The 14,629-nt window shown below is 39.6% G+C and overlaps 1 protein-coding gene across 3 annotated transcripts; it reads left to right on the plus strand.

Moving 5' to 3' along the window:
* The first annotated feature begins 425 nt into the window (after positions 1-425).
* atp6v0a1a (ATPase H+ transporting V0 subunit a1a) lies at positions 426-12,764 on the plus strand. 3 transcript variants are annotated; one of them, XM_008330028.3, is made up of 22 exons: positions 426-606; positions 1,922-2,077; positions 2,940-3,018; positions 3,303-3,400; positions 3,497-3,625; positions 4,024-4,106; positions 4,931-5,057; positions 5,157-5,239; positions 5,317-5,410; positions 6,314-6,526; positions 6,932-7,082; positions 7,244-7,383; positions 7,515-7,681; positions 7,753-7,843; positions 7,962-8,080; positions 8,176-8,383; positions 8,474-8,581; positions 8,674-8,781; positions 9,671-9,715; positions 10,139-10,256; positions 10,368-10,539; positions 12,371-12,764. In XM_008330028.3, exons 2-22 carry the CDS (start codon positions 1,961-1,963, stop codon positions 12,462-12,464), a joined length of 2,544 nt encoding a protein of 847 aa, XP_008328250.1. In that variant the 5' UTR covers positions 426-606; positions 1,922-1,960; the 3' UTR covers positions 12,465-12,764. The 3 variants fall into 3 exon arrangements, with proteins under 3 accessions (XP_008328250.1, XP_008328251.1, XP_008328252.1); XM_008330029.3 differs by having other exon boundaries at positions 427-606; positions 9,698-9,715; XM_008330030.3 differs by lacking the exon at positions 9,671-9,715 and having other exon boundaries at positions 429-606.
* The last annotated feature ends 1,865 nt before the right edge of the window (positions 12,765-14,629 follow it).

Here is a 14,629-nt window from a genome sequence, read left to right on the forward strand (position 1 = left end):
CTTGTCACACTGTTGACTGCTGGGATACAAATTTATAATTTATATTAATGTTTCCTATCAAATCTACTTCGTGTATTTTAAATACATCACATAAAATGTTTCCCTTTGTTGTTTTTTGTATATTTGTTAGATATAAACTAGAATTCTCAACAAAATGCCTTGCACTAATATTAGTGTTCTTAATAAATGGTACAGAAAAATAATGACGTGTATGTGTTTGTTAGTGTGGAAGAAGAACAAACAACTCTAAACATAGTTCCTAAAATGTTTATTTATGTTAATTTAAATATAATTTAATAATATAAGTAAGTTTTTATCCGCGGTTTAACAATACAGAAGTGGCTAGGTGTAGTCAAGTCGACAGGCTAACTTGTAACACTTCCTGTGGTGACTTTCAAAATTATATCGTAAGCGACTGCGCTTCTGAAACTCGGTATTCGGAAGAGAAGGGGCAGAGCGAGGGATAGGAAAAAGGCGACACTTCCTCTTTTGAAGACTGAACTCCAGCTTGTCTGCCTTAAGCTTTAACTTACTAACCAGTCCACAGTAAACAGAAGGAAGCTGAGACGGAAACTTGTGGAGAGGAACGGGACTCTTCTAGGAGCAGTAAGACCGTTTCAGTTCGTTTTAAATAGAGTTAGATAAAAACAACTAAGACTGGAAGCGAAAAAAGCCCAACAACTGTTGTCTACAGTTGTATTAAAAACTCACCATGTCAGATGACGAACAGGTGTCCTTTAGTTAGCATTAGCTGTCTTATTAGCCGTTTGCTTTGTAAAATGCTAATTTGCATATTTATTGGCATTGTGGTTAAATATGACAAGTGTTTGTTTCTAGATGAAGTTTACATTAATAGCGCAAAGCCAGTGTCTCCACCGAGTTTCGTCATTTTGCTGTTCGATGTAATTTAAGTTGAGCAGTAGGGCTAGCATACTAGCTGTCATTTCAATAAAAACGCCAATGTGGGCAAGTTGTATCATTGCCATTAGCGTATATAGCAATTTTCACATTAGAAAAATGTCGTTCGATCTACTTCTCCTGTGTTTGGTTCATTATCTTGATTATTTATGGACCTGTAAGATCTCCAGCTGTAAATGGAGAAGCCGCAATAGACCGAGGATCGTCTTATTAAAACACATTTAATTAATGAATTAATTCATTAATTAATTATATATATATTTTTGTGCGTTTATTTTCTTTTTCTTTTTTTCTTTTTTTTAAAAAATAACAGGTTTTCTGAACCTGGGGGTGTTGAGGTTTACAAGAGCTACAGGTCACATGATACCTCATAATCCCATCGATAAGCTCCCTGTGGTGGTTTTACAGTAGTAACAATGTCTTTTTCAAGAGGTTAAACATCAAGACAGGCTAAACAAATAAAAGCTCATTAATAAAATTACACTGTAACAGCATGGATGTAGCCAGTTCAAATCTGGCAGTGTTATTTGGTTTGTTTTATTTTCATAAGATAATTGGTATAATTTGGCATTATAATTTTCTTTCTAAATGTGCATCACGTGCTTGTCATTTATTCTTGTATTTAAAATCATTTAAATAACCCAGACCCTAAATAATACTAGCAATCTGTCAGAAAAAGCAAGATAAAGTTTTTACTAATGATTATCAGCCCTAAACCCGGCAACTTAATCAGACCCTTGTATTTACAGTAATGCTAGTAATGCTAATGCTAAAGATGAAAGTTCCATTCAAACAAGCACATTCCAGCTTTAATCATGGGATCTGTCACATGGCAACATCTTACACTTGTGCTGAACTGAACTCACACACGGCCGATGATGGCCTCGTACATTTGACCCCTGCATGCCATCAGGAGAAGAGCTGCAGCGAAAATTGGATTTGCATTTATTTGTGATAATAATAATAATAATAATAATACACCACACTGTTCTTCACTTTCCAGAGGTTTTGTGGGTGCAACGCGTTCAGTTCCGACACCAACATGGGGGAACTTTTCAGGAGTGAAGAGATGACGCTGGGTCAGCTCTTCCTTCAGTCTGAAGCTGCCTACTGTTGTGTCAGCGAGCTGGGGGAGATTGGAATGGTCCAGTTTCGAGATGTAAGGCTTCCGATGTTCACTTTATTTGCCAATTTAATGCAGGCGTATTGATTCAAGTCTGGTTTACGTTTGTGGGCCAGCTATCCCTGGTTAATGTGTATCTCTCAGAAGAGCTTCTCGGAATCCCATTGTGGGAAGGGAAATGGAAGATATGTCATATAAGAAGCATTGCAAATGGATGTGCTGAATGGTCATGTGAGCAAACACAAGAGCAAGTTGTTTCAGTGATCAAGTACAGCTCTTCACTGACACAGCTCAATCACCAATAGTCCGTCAGTTTGTATTTGGTCTTTCCTAAAATCTTCTCTCAATTTAAAACAATTCTTAATTATTTTCTTCACCACTCCCATCTAAAAACCCAAACTAGTTAAATACCACTTTCTGTTTGACATTTTTCTTAAGCAAAACTGTTGACAAAGGGCATGCTTTCTACATCATGTTTATCATGTGGCTACAGCTGATCCCTCATTCCATGCATATGTAAGGCCATTCCTGACAGGACCTGAGGGAAGCATTTGTGTGGCAGTGTTGGCTGAGGAGTAACTGGAGAAAGTCAGCAGTGCTGTATTATTCATTCGAACTGTTTTAATATTTAAAGATTAAAGTTTCCAACCTTTAATGAAATACTGTATATACATCCGAGGTCCCCAACTACATACACCAGAATTTTTCTGGACACTTGCATAAAATGAGATAAAAATCATATTTTTCTCTGACATTATAAGGTCCTGTATATTTTGGAGTCCAGTTGTGAGTTGGGCTGGGTTTGGCTGTCAGTTGATGATCAGTGATATGTATGTGTTTAAAGTTGCTGATGATGGTGATGCTAAAATTTGACCTCTCCCTTTTTACTCCCCGACAGCTTAATCCTGATGTGAATGTGTTTCAACGAAAGTTCGTCAATGAAGTGCGACGATGTGAGGAGATGGATCGCAAACTGAGTACGTGAACTTACGAATACTAGCTCGGCTGAAAGCGTCTCTTTTCGGTTGGTTGGGAGACAAATCACTCTACGTATATTGTCAGTGGAGTTGGTTTGAAACAATAAAAAAGTAAAAATACAATAAAAAAAATACAATTTAGCTGGTAACAAAGCTTAACTGTAAGAAGGTGGTAAAGTTATCCTTTTGTAAAGTCTAAAGACTTTAATATTATATATATGAGTTTGAACTTAATAAAAAATAAAGGAGGGAAGACAGATAATATCCAAATTTGTTTCTTGCAGGGTTTGTGGAGAAAGAAATCAAGAAGGCAAATATAGCAATAGTTGACACAGGAGAAAACCCTGAAGTCCCTTTTCCAAGGGACATGATTGACCTGGAGGTGATGAAGTTTTTTTTCTTCTAACAAATAAACAAGCGCTAAGCCTTTTATTGCCTCGCACCGATGCTGACGTGTTTTTTTGTGCTGCTCCAACAGGCCACGTTTGAGAAACTGGAGAATGAGCTGAAGGAAATCAACACTAACCAAGAAGCACTAAAGAAAAACTTTCTGGAACTGACTGAGCTCAAGCACATTCTGCGACGCACGCAGCAATTTTTTGACGAGGTCAGCTTAATTGAAAATGTCGATTCCGTCTTGCGTAATACGTTGTTTTTGATATAAATGAAAGTGTTTCCACCAAGAACGTGTAACTTCAGCATGAAATGTTAAAAATGAAGGGTCTTATATTTTAACACACACATATATAAACTTAAATGAATGGAGGTTTTTTTCAGCATGGTTTTAAATTCTGTTATGTCACTACTGTGTTGTTCACTTCCTTTTCACTTCACTGCCTGTACAAATGTGTGTGTGTTGCATTGTTAAGTGACCTTTTACATGTTGTCATGAGCTGTAATAGAGGTGAATCATTCACCCAAACACATCCAGTGTCTCTTTAGACATTAACTCTTCAGCCAAAGTTCTCTTATCTGGTGTGTTTTTTTTTTCTCACACTCATTCAGATGGAGGACCCCAGTTTGCTGGAGGAAACTCATGCCCCCTTGGATCCCAGTGAGGTGATCAGAGGGGCTCCTCTCAGACTGGGGTGAGTCGTTTCTGCTACGGAGATGTTCAATACACTCAGGAAAACATATCTTAAAAACTGACGCAGTAATTCCTCCTCAAATGGAACATGATTGTTTTCTATAGAAAACCAAAAAAAAAAAGTTCTAACATTTTAATAGACAAACCATAATATTAACTATATATATATATAAATAATTTTTTTTTAATATTTCACATTTAGTTAAACGGACACATTATATTGTCATGTCTGATCATTATCTGTTAAAAAAAAAGATTAATCACCTTTGTTATATTTATATCTGTGCAAAGTTTCATATTGTAATAATTAACACATACAGACCAAGGGTCATTAATTATTTTTTCCGTAAATAATTGGCCCGTTTTCTGCTTTAAAACTTGTAGAATTTATATTTGCAGAGTGAACAGGAAAGAGATTTCTCTACAGTTTGTATCGCAACTGCATATACCACAGGCTGCAGGACAAGTTTGTCATTGCTGCGGTGTTGGTAGTTGATAGTTCAGCGGTCTGTCTTTTGTGTTGGTGTTGTAAGTTTCTTTTTGTAAATTAGACTGAGCTTCTCAAAAATATTTTCTTTATGAAATTGAGCGTCAGCAGAATACATTGAGATACTGAATCAAAATGGATGTTATGAAGCTAACAACCTTTTTTTTTGCCATTTAACATGCTCAAAATAAGTGCTATACAACATGACCTGTTTGTTTTTTAGACAATGTTTTTCTTGTTGGGGTTTCCCACTGTAAAAAGTAGCAAAGGAGCTCTGTCATCCCTGCATTTTTCTCCTCAACGAGTAACAACAGTGACATTTTGTCCATTTGTTTCAGGTTTGTAGCTGGTGTCATCGGCAGAGAGCGTATTCCTACTTTTGAGAGGATGCTGTGGAGAGTCTGCAGGGGAAACGTCTTCCTGCGCCAGGCAGACATCGAAGATCCTCTGGAGGACCCAGCAACAGTCAGTACCATTTTGCACAAATCGATCAATCAATCAACGTTGATCGTATATAATGTCTTCAGACTAAACCATTAATGTTTATACATGGCGGTTCTGCAGGGCGACCAAGTCCACAAGTCAGTCTTCATCATCTTTTTTCAAGGAGACCAGTTGAAAAACAGAGTCAAGAAGATCTGCGAGGGGTCAGTGAATCTCATCAAACCTCAGGAGCTCCAGCCACAGTATCTTGGATTTTAAGTTGTACTTCTTTTCTCCTTAGATTCAGGGCCACTTTGTACCCCTGTCCAGAAACCCCACAGGAGAGGAAAGAGATGTTAGCTGGGGTAAACGCTCGCATTGAAGACCTTCAAATGGTAGGAAAACTCCATTTTTTCCCCTCAAACCTTATTCTTTCTCATTACTTCCATCAGAAGGTTTTAGTGTGTGAAAATTCACACTTTACAGGAAAAGAGGAAGGATATTAATCTCACACCGCTATGAGACAGGTTTTTAGTTGTAAAGAATATTTCTCTGCATGTGTCAATGTCAAGACATTAATTTTTTTTTTCTAATTTATTAGTAAAGGCCAGAGTTTTTTTAACATGAAAAGCTATTTTTATTTATTATTATTAATAGGTTTTTTTTTGGGGCTTTATCCCTGAAAAAATGTTGCAGCATAAATAACAATACTATTATCAGATTCCAGATATTATACATGTAACAGTACAAGTACAGACAGTACTGTTTTCTCTGCTCGACACAGCTGCAAAAAAACTAAAACAGAGCCACAACACAGGCCTGAGCTGCATGAAAAAGTCCTGAAGCTGAAGGGCCACATTTGGCTAAGATAAATTGCAGATGAGGTACACAATGATGGGAAGGCTACATATTTTCGTCAACAGTGATAAGACTTGAAGTCAGTGTTATTACAAAGGACAAAACTTCAAAAGGGAAAAAAAATGGGAGTTTGAGCTGAATAGAGCAGACCCAGACTAGGAGTGTCAGCTTCCTGCCTTAGGCAGAAAAAGTTTTAACGTGAAATGTTTATTTAAAAGATAAACGAGAAGCCTGAAAAACAACATGACTTAAATGGCGTTCGCCTACTTAAATAATTAAGTTAATTAAACTCAAATCACTTTAGGTCATGCGGTGTAAACAGAATAATATTACATTTTAATTTTAATTCTTTAATTATTTGCACAGCTTAGTGTCCGTTACAGGTGACTCGCAACAGGGGTCACATGACAACTTCTTGTTCTATCGGTCCGTTTCCGTAGGTGCTGAACCAGACCGAGGATCACAGACAGAGGGTGCTGCAGGCGGCGGCTAAGACGGTGAGGGTGTGGTTCATCAAGGTGAGGAAGATGAAGGCCATCTACCACACTCTCAACCTCTGCAACATCGACGTCACCCAGAAGTGTCTGATCGCTGAGGTGTGGTGTCCCGTCTCCGAACTGGATTCCATCCAGTTTGCTCTGCGTCGAGGGACGGTGAGTAACTGACGAGCCGTCGATGCAAAAAAAAACAAAAAACTACCAGTCAGTTGTTGACTTCCAGTTACATCCAGTTATATGCCAATCAGAAAATACAATTTTCCTCCTAAATTCTTCCCTTTCACTCCTTTCACATTCGTTACACTTTAAGTAAGCATAAAATTATGCAACAAAGGCACCATTCACAATCTGTTGTTTTGAAATAAATTGGTCTAACATAAAAATATGTGAAATTAATTATATTAAATTGCAGGACAGGATAGGTTAAAAAAAATAAAACCTTACTGTAATTTATGAGATTGAAACAGCTTCTGAGCTTTTGACCATTTGGGTTTTTATAGAAAGGTTACATGTATTGCTGCAATCATCATTTCTAAAAGTGTATCATTTTCTGCACTTTAGGAGAAAAGCGGCTCCACTGTGCCTTCCATTCTCAACAGGATGCAGACAAAGCAGACTCCGCCCACCTATAACAAGACCAACAAGTTCACCTCGGGATTCCAGAACATCGTTGATGCGTACGGAATCGGAAACTACCGTGAGATGAACCCTGGTAAAAGCCCGCGCCACGTTTTGATCACCGGGAACACACCCAGATCATAACTGCTGTCTTTCATCTTTTATTTTTATTTTTTATTTTTTTAGTCACTCCTCTAATGTTTTGATCCCATTATCTCATGTGTTGCCTGCCCTCTCCAAACATCCCATCTCCAGCCCCGTACACCATCATCACCTTCCCGTTCCTATTCGCTGTCATGTTTGGCGACCTGGGCCATGGCGTTCTCATGACCTGTGCTGCTCTGTACCTCGTGTTGCGAGAGAGCAGGCTCATTGCACAGAAGAATGACAATGAGGTACAATTCCCATCACTGCCATTCATTGTGTCCAACACCGTCCTCGTGTGTGAAACAAACCTTGGTGCTTCCTACTTAAATGTAAACGATAATTTTATTTATTTTTGGTTCTTTGTTTCTTTTTGGTGCAGATTTTCAGTATGCTCTTTGCCGGTCGTTACATCATCCTTTTGATGGGAATATTCTCCATGTACACGGGCATCATCTACAACGACTGCTTCTCCAAGACGCTCAATGTCTTCGGATCGGGCTGGAGCGTGAGGCCCATGTTTGACCCTCGAGTTGGAGGCAACTGGACGTAAGTGGAATTAGCTAAATTGAGCTAGCGCTCTACTTCTGCGGCTCTTAACATATTTGGGTCTGGTTCAGGGATGAAACACTGGAGGATGTCAAAGTTCTACAGCTGGATCCAGCAGTAGCTGGAGTTTTTAAAGGGCCATACCCCATTGGCATCGACCCAGTGAGTATTAAATGCATTTTTTTTGACTGTCATGTATTAAAAAAAAATATATATTTATTTAGAAAACCTTTAAAATTTTCTACACCTCAATAACCCGAATTGTCTTGCGTTTTTTCAGATATGGAACATCGCAACCAACAAGCTGACATTCCTGAATTCCTTCAAGATGAAGATGTCCATTGTCCTCGGAGTCATCCACATGCTGTTCGGAGTCAGTCTCAGCCTCTTCAATCACCTGTGAGACTTCAGTTCTCTTTTCAAACCTTAGATCCTGTTCCTGTTTCCATGATTTTTCAGACACAGCTCTAACCGCTGTTCCCTGTTCCCTGCAGTTACTTCCAGAAGCCACTGAACATCTACTTTGGCTTCATCCCCGAGATTGTCTTCATGGTCAGTTTGTTCGGATACCTGGTCATTCTGGTCTTGTACAAGTGGATCGCATACAATGTGTTCACCTCCAAGGAGGCTCCCAGTCTCCTCATTGCCTTCATCAACATGTTTCTGTTCAACGTCAGCGGCACGCCTCTGTACAGTGGCCAGGTCAGAGTCCCACGTTTTTCTATCACGTCTTCCTGGCCGTCCAAAGAAAAGCTGCCTTGGAAATAATCTGTTTTCTCTCATTGGTTCCAGATGGCCGTACAGACCATCCTGGTGCTCATTGCCTTGGCTTGTATCCCCTGCATGTTAATAGTGAAAACCCTGATAATGCGACGGCAGCATATGTGGCAAAGGCGCTTGGTACGGTGAAATAGAAAAGCAGTCGATGTGGCTTTAGGTATTGTTCATTTTCTTTTTTTCACTTTAGCCTCTTCCACCTCTCCGTGTCGTAGGGTACGCAGAATTTCGGCGGGATAAGGGTCGGCAACGGGCCCACGGAGGATGAGGCTGAAATAATCCAACACGATCAGCTGGCTCAGCAAAGCGATGAAGAATCTGAGGTAAGAAGGCCCTGGCCTCAGTACCGTGTTCTCATCTAGGTAACGGGATCTACGTTATCGTGGCCTTGAATAATTAAGCCACTGAGACAACGGAAAATAAGAAGCTGATACACCGTGGCACATCCATATTTAACGTTTGACATTTTGACAGTGTCATTTGTTAAATATGCATTAGGCAGGTTGGTTTTACATGGTTTACAAATGCTAACTTTAGGCTGCAGGATGAAGATGGGTGTGTAATTTACGTCACTTTTGTCTATGGCGCCACCCGTTGGTCACTGCTTTGTTTATTTTTTAACTGATTGATCATTTGATAAATGATGATCTCATGTCTTCTCCCAATCTTGTCAACACAGTATCTCACAGTAACTCAGTTGAAGTAATCTTCAGTGAACCAACTTACTCTTTGACCTAACCTTTCCCCTAATACTCCCCCCATTTTGTAGATTGACTATTGTGAAGCCCCCAAATGTTGACACATTTGAAGCTACTCCCTGAACTGTAAATCCTATGAAACTGATATTGTGTGGCCCCTAGGAGAGGCCCACTCCCCACTTTGGGAATAACTGTCTTAATATTTCAGGAACGTCCTTTGTGTCCATTAATCAGATGAACCCGATATATTTAGATTTTCATACCACCACTGTCACAATACCATTTGCATAAACATTTGCTCTGTCGTAGGTGATATGATGTATTATTTCATCATCTTACTCTGCACCTCTCACCTGAGCAGACTTGACATTTTCTGAGCTTGTATTCCTCTGGTTTTCTAAGTTAACTTTTTTTCTCTTATTACTTCCCTGCTACATATGTCTGTCTGTCTGTCTACTATGTGTGTGTGTGTGTGTGTGTGTGTGTGTGTGTGTGTGTGCTCACAATAACCAAGCGTTGCCTTTTGTCAACTGCTTTCAAGGCCCCCGAGGAAGAAGAGGTAGGACTCAAGCTGCACCTCCACCCCGCAACCTTTCCTCACCCTTTGTCAAAGTGCATGCTGAAAAAAAAAAAAATCCTCCCTCTTCCCTCTCCTGACTTTATTAACACCAGGTTACGCTGTAATTCGGTAGCTGCTACTCCTTAACTGTATGCGCTAAGTCGATGTGTGGTTAGCGCTTTTCCAGAGACGTGGGTTAGGGGGAGTTGTGGTGTAGCTTGTGCCGTTGGCCGTGGTCTTCATTACGGTGTGATTATGTGTTAGGGTGTATAACTGGACGGCTGTTTCTTTTGGGTTCACCTGGTTCTTAGATGATGGTTTCTCTTCTGATTTCTATGAGGGCGGTCAATCATACACACTTCAGAAACTGTTCTACAAATGTTGTCTTCTACAGTTTAATGTTGATATTTTTGTCTCCCAAAGTTTAACTTTGCAGATATGGCAGTCCATCAGGCCATCCACACCATAGAATACTGCCTGGGCTGCATCTCCAACACCGCCTCCTACCTGAGGCTCTGGGCCCTCAGCCTGGCTCATGCGCGTGAGTCTGTAGCCTCCGAGCTCGCAGTGACTATAATCTCAGATTAAAGGCCCCTCGAGTGGGTTCAACGCCACAGCGGTTCACTCGGTGTTTTTCTGCGTCGTCCCACAGAACTGTCGGAGGTGCTGTGGTCCATGGTGATGCGCATCGGCCTCTCCTCCAGGAGCATCGCAGGATTCGTCCTCCTGTCCCTTGTGTTTGTGTTTTTCGCCATTCTCACTGTAGCCATTCTGCTCATCATGGAGGGTCTGTCCGCCTTCCTACACGCTCTGAGGCTACACTGGTAAGATTCAGGGTCTCTGCCTTTGTGCTGTTTCAGACTCAGTAGCTAATTTATTAGTACATTGTTATTTGCTTTTAAATGTAAAAATCAATAAACACAAATAGAATATAAATTGTAGTGATATCTGCCATACATATTTATACAATAACGAAATACTACAGCCTTCTGTGGCCAAATAACACATGGTTTGTTACAGAGCTCTAGCACTATCTGGTGGCACCAGGTGTATTTACAGGTTGTCGGTTGCACAAAAGCACATACAGTCGAATTGGTTTCTGGGTAAATCTAACTTTTCAGGTACACAAGACAACTTATCACTCTTACATTACGCTCATGAAGGGAATTTTCATTTCATTTTTGAAGGCAAAGTAACCCGAGTTATAAGTCATATTCAAACTTCCTACAAGTGTGAATATTTTGCTAAAGATTAAATGAGTGAATTTCACTGCCCTACTTTAGTGATGACGACGGCCAGTGGAATTCGGTTAATTAGAGACGACAGGTCAGGTTCTGAATGGAACAGGATTCATGCGCCAGCGCATTTCAGGGCGAAAGCGTCCTTTAGGGAGACACCCGAGTTACTCAAGATTTACAGTGTGTTTCTGTGGTGTCAAATAAATCCTCAGTCTCCCACACACTCTGCGGTTCCGTAACCTCGAATGTGTCTGGCTTTGTCCTCAGGTATTCAGCAGTCCTGATTACCAAGCTTGCCACAGACTAAACTTTGTCTCCCTCCCAGTGTAGTCTTGAAAACAGGGTCGGGGAGAGAGGCCGGATTAACTCACAGTTATCAACCACCGTTGGTTGATTCAAGCCTTTCTTGTATTGGGCAGTGCAATTTTAGAATTAAACGAAGAGTTAAGCCTGCGGATCATTATGTCGTGTTGTTTTATTACAGTGTTCCGAGTCATTCCCAACGTGTAGGTTGCCATAAGGCGGAAATGTAAAAAATATAGATATTTTATACACATTGTTTATAAGCTTTAAAACCATACAATATGTAAAAGCCGATTCTCAAGTTACCGATCGTACCTGAACGCACCTCATGTGAAAACTGTAACTTCAACGTGACGTCATAATCTGTGTAGACTGTGGTAGTTTGTGCCTAGCTGCTCTGCTCTTTAGGCTAGCGTGTAGCTAGCTAGCGCATATTCGTTAATACATTTTCCTATGCATAACAAATGTAATTGTTATTGGCTAGTGTATGGAAAGTAAGAAAATACATTGTAAAAGTAGATGTTTCTTTACATATTTTGAAGCATTGTCTGTGGGTTTGCAAAGGTGTCCCGAGCTAAAAGCTAATGCTGTTTTTGGGGGTTTGAGAACCGTTGTTCTAGGCTACTGTTAAGTGTAACAGTGAGGTGTTCACTCAGCCTGTCCTGTTCCTTTTTATTTTTCTTTCCAGGTGCATTTCCTTCCCAAAGCTTTACTTTAGAGACACGTCGAAGTCCTAATGTTTTGTTTTTTTTCTTCGCACGCGATGGCCGTCTTGCAGAGCGTTGACAGACTAAGGAATGGCAGGTATTTGTAGCAGCTCCATGAAAAGGTCATCCAGCCATCACTTGGCTGCGGCCGTTTTAAAAATAGAGCCTGATCATTTTCCAGTGGAGAAGAAGCTTAGATATCTTGGCCTTCACAACCGAGTCCAGAATGATAAGGGCTGCAGGTGTGTGTGTGTGTTTGCAGACTGTGGCATGAAGACCAGAGGTCACCGCAACCATTAGCATGACACAACCTGGAAGCCTTCACCGCAGAGCGTCTGTCTGTTTTTTGTTTTTGTTTTTTTGAAGGACTTCCCAGTCATTGTTCTGCTGCTCTGTTTTCTCTGCAGGGTGGAGTTCCAAAACAAGTTCTACTCGGGACAGGGCTTCAAGTTCATGCCCTTCACATTTGACAGCATCCTGGAGGGGACGTTTGATGAATAGATTTTGTCACCTTTGTGTTCCGTAATTATTGTCTTCAGAGTTGTCTGCGTGTTGTTGAACAGTAGTCGTTTCTGTGAGTAATAAGGCGGTTCCCATGGTCACCTGTCGACTTTGGCTGAGACATTGACACCGTTTTCTGTTTGATATTATGACTATTACAGTTTACTTAAGTAAATAATTTCCTCTAAATAGGATCCGAAATTGAATTTCACATTTATTCGAGTCCTTAAACTCTTACATAATTTAAGGAAAAGTAACTTTTTCCATCAGATGTCCAGCATGCTGCCATTTCTTATTAACCTCATCAACACATTCTTAATGACATAAAACTATTCAGTTTAAATGACTGTTTATTCATTCCAGCGAAAATAGCATTAGTTGAGATCTGTCGTGTGTCTTATTACATTAATGTCGTTATATTTTACCTGTGTTGTATGTAGTTTTATATTATTTATGCAAAAAACAAAAAACTTGCATATTTACCTGCGTGAGAGTGTTGCACTATGGGTAATTATACTAGGAGATGAAGTTTGAAGCTAATAGATACATTAGAAACATTAGTCAACATGGGGCAACACCTGAGTCAGCACATCCAGATGTTGAAGGTTTAAAGGGATTACAATCCAGGGCAAAATATCAGTCAGTTTTAAAGCCAACTGTTGAATCTCTGCTTTGACATCTTTTTTTTTTTCAGTCTCACTGAAAGGAATTCTAAAGAAACATGATGGAATTTTTGTACCCTTGTACATTTTTTAATTTTAGTGTTCTGTCAGAGAACATTTGTTTCCTTTTGAGACAGAGAAAGGGAGTGCACAAGCAGGAGACGGCAGACCGAGAAAGAAAAAGGACGATCACAGCTTAATTGTACATCTGTGAAATAAACACAACAAGCTGCTTCAAATACATAATCTGTTTTTTATTTCAAACTGGAAAATTGGTGTTTGTTTGAACTTTCTGCCTCCGATTCCGGTCCGAACTCTCTCGTCACTTTTCCTGCCACTTTTATCTCAATATTTCTTGCCGGTCACTCCTCACAAAAATTTCAGCATTTTGAACTTTGCTGCCTCCAGTTAAATGTCTGTGTCACATCTACTCTTTGTACTTGATAAGGCTTTTGGTAAAGTCAAACTCACTTTGACTGTTTTATTATGATGTCAAGCAGCTACTGTAGAACATTTCTTGAATGTTCTATAATAAAGAGCCACAGAATCATGTATTTTGACTCACCAAGAGTCTTCAAAAGTTTTTAATATTCCAGGTCATCATTCCAAAATCTAGCAAAGTGGTCTGGTTTAGGATACGTGAAGTCAGTTCACCTGATTTTATTAATAATAACTTATAATCCCCTAAATTTGAATTGCTATCATGGCAAAGGTAATAATTTATTACTTATGTTTAGCCTGGTGACAGTAGAAAAAGCACAATTATATATATATATATATATATTACAAGGCTAAATCAGAAAAAAAAACTGTTTCTGTTCAAGTATTTTTAGTAGAATTTTTTTTTTTAAATATTTTGCAAATGTTCAATGTGTTTTATTCAAATTAATGTATGGTAAAAAATAAATCTGATTCGTTCTGAAATCCAACCTCATTAAAAAAAACAGAAAAGAAAAAAAAATATTCTCACACCACGAGAGCCATCTTGTTAATAAAGTTAATGCTAGGTTCTGCACAATAGTTCGTGTTATTTTCACTCCCTGTGATGTGTTTGTACAGTGGCCCAAGGGTAAAATATGTTAGTGTGGCAAACTTCCTCGTGGTGGTGCTGTTGGCGCAGCCTGTGCGTCAAAGGTCCTTGAAATAATAAGGCCTCTTTCAGTGTGTCACGAGAAATCGTGAAATATTTTTATGACCTGTTCCGAAGCTCTTTTTCTGCCTGTCACTGGATACTGCAGATTTATTTGTCAACATAAAGGCAAATGGGCCAGAACAACGGTAAAACACGCGGAAACTAGATCTGCAGTTGTGTAAGGTCTCCATAATGGACCTTTTCTTTAGCGTGTCACTTCATAAATAATTGCCTGCTTCCGCTCAGTCATGCAGTCTCCCGACTGTTAAGTTATAATGATTACACAGAAGTCACCGTTGAGGGTGTCGGTTTATAAAGGTTGAACGGGCAAAAGGAGCAGCAAGAGAGAACACACACACACAATACTGCTT

This window comes from Cynoglossus semilaevis, chromosome 17 (assembly GCF_000523025.1).
Source record: "Cynoglossus semilaevis isolate Cse_v1.0 chromosome 17, Cse_v1.0, whole genome shotgun sequence".
In the NCBI taxonomy this organism is placed as follows: domain Eukaryota; kingdom Metazoa; phylum Chordata; class Actinopteri; order Pleuronectiformes; family Cynoglossidae; genus Cynoglossus; species Cynoglossus semilaevis.

Coding starts and splice junctions, on each gene's coding strand:
- atp6v0a1a (XM_008330028.3), top strand. CDS start 1,961: ATGGGGGAACTTTTCAGGAGTGAAGAGATGACGCTGGGTCAGCTCTTC. Junction 7,682..7,752: donor CGAGTTGGAGGCAACTGGAC/GTAAGTGGAATT, acceptor GGTCTGGTTCAG/GGATGAAACACTGGAGGATG. Junction 10,540..12,370: donor CACGCTCTGAGGCTACACTG/GTAAGATTCAGG, acceptor TTTTCTCTGCAG/GGTGGAGTTCCAAAACAAGT.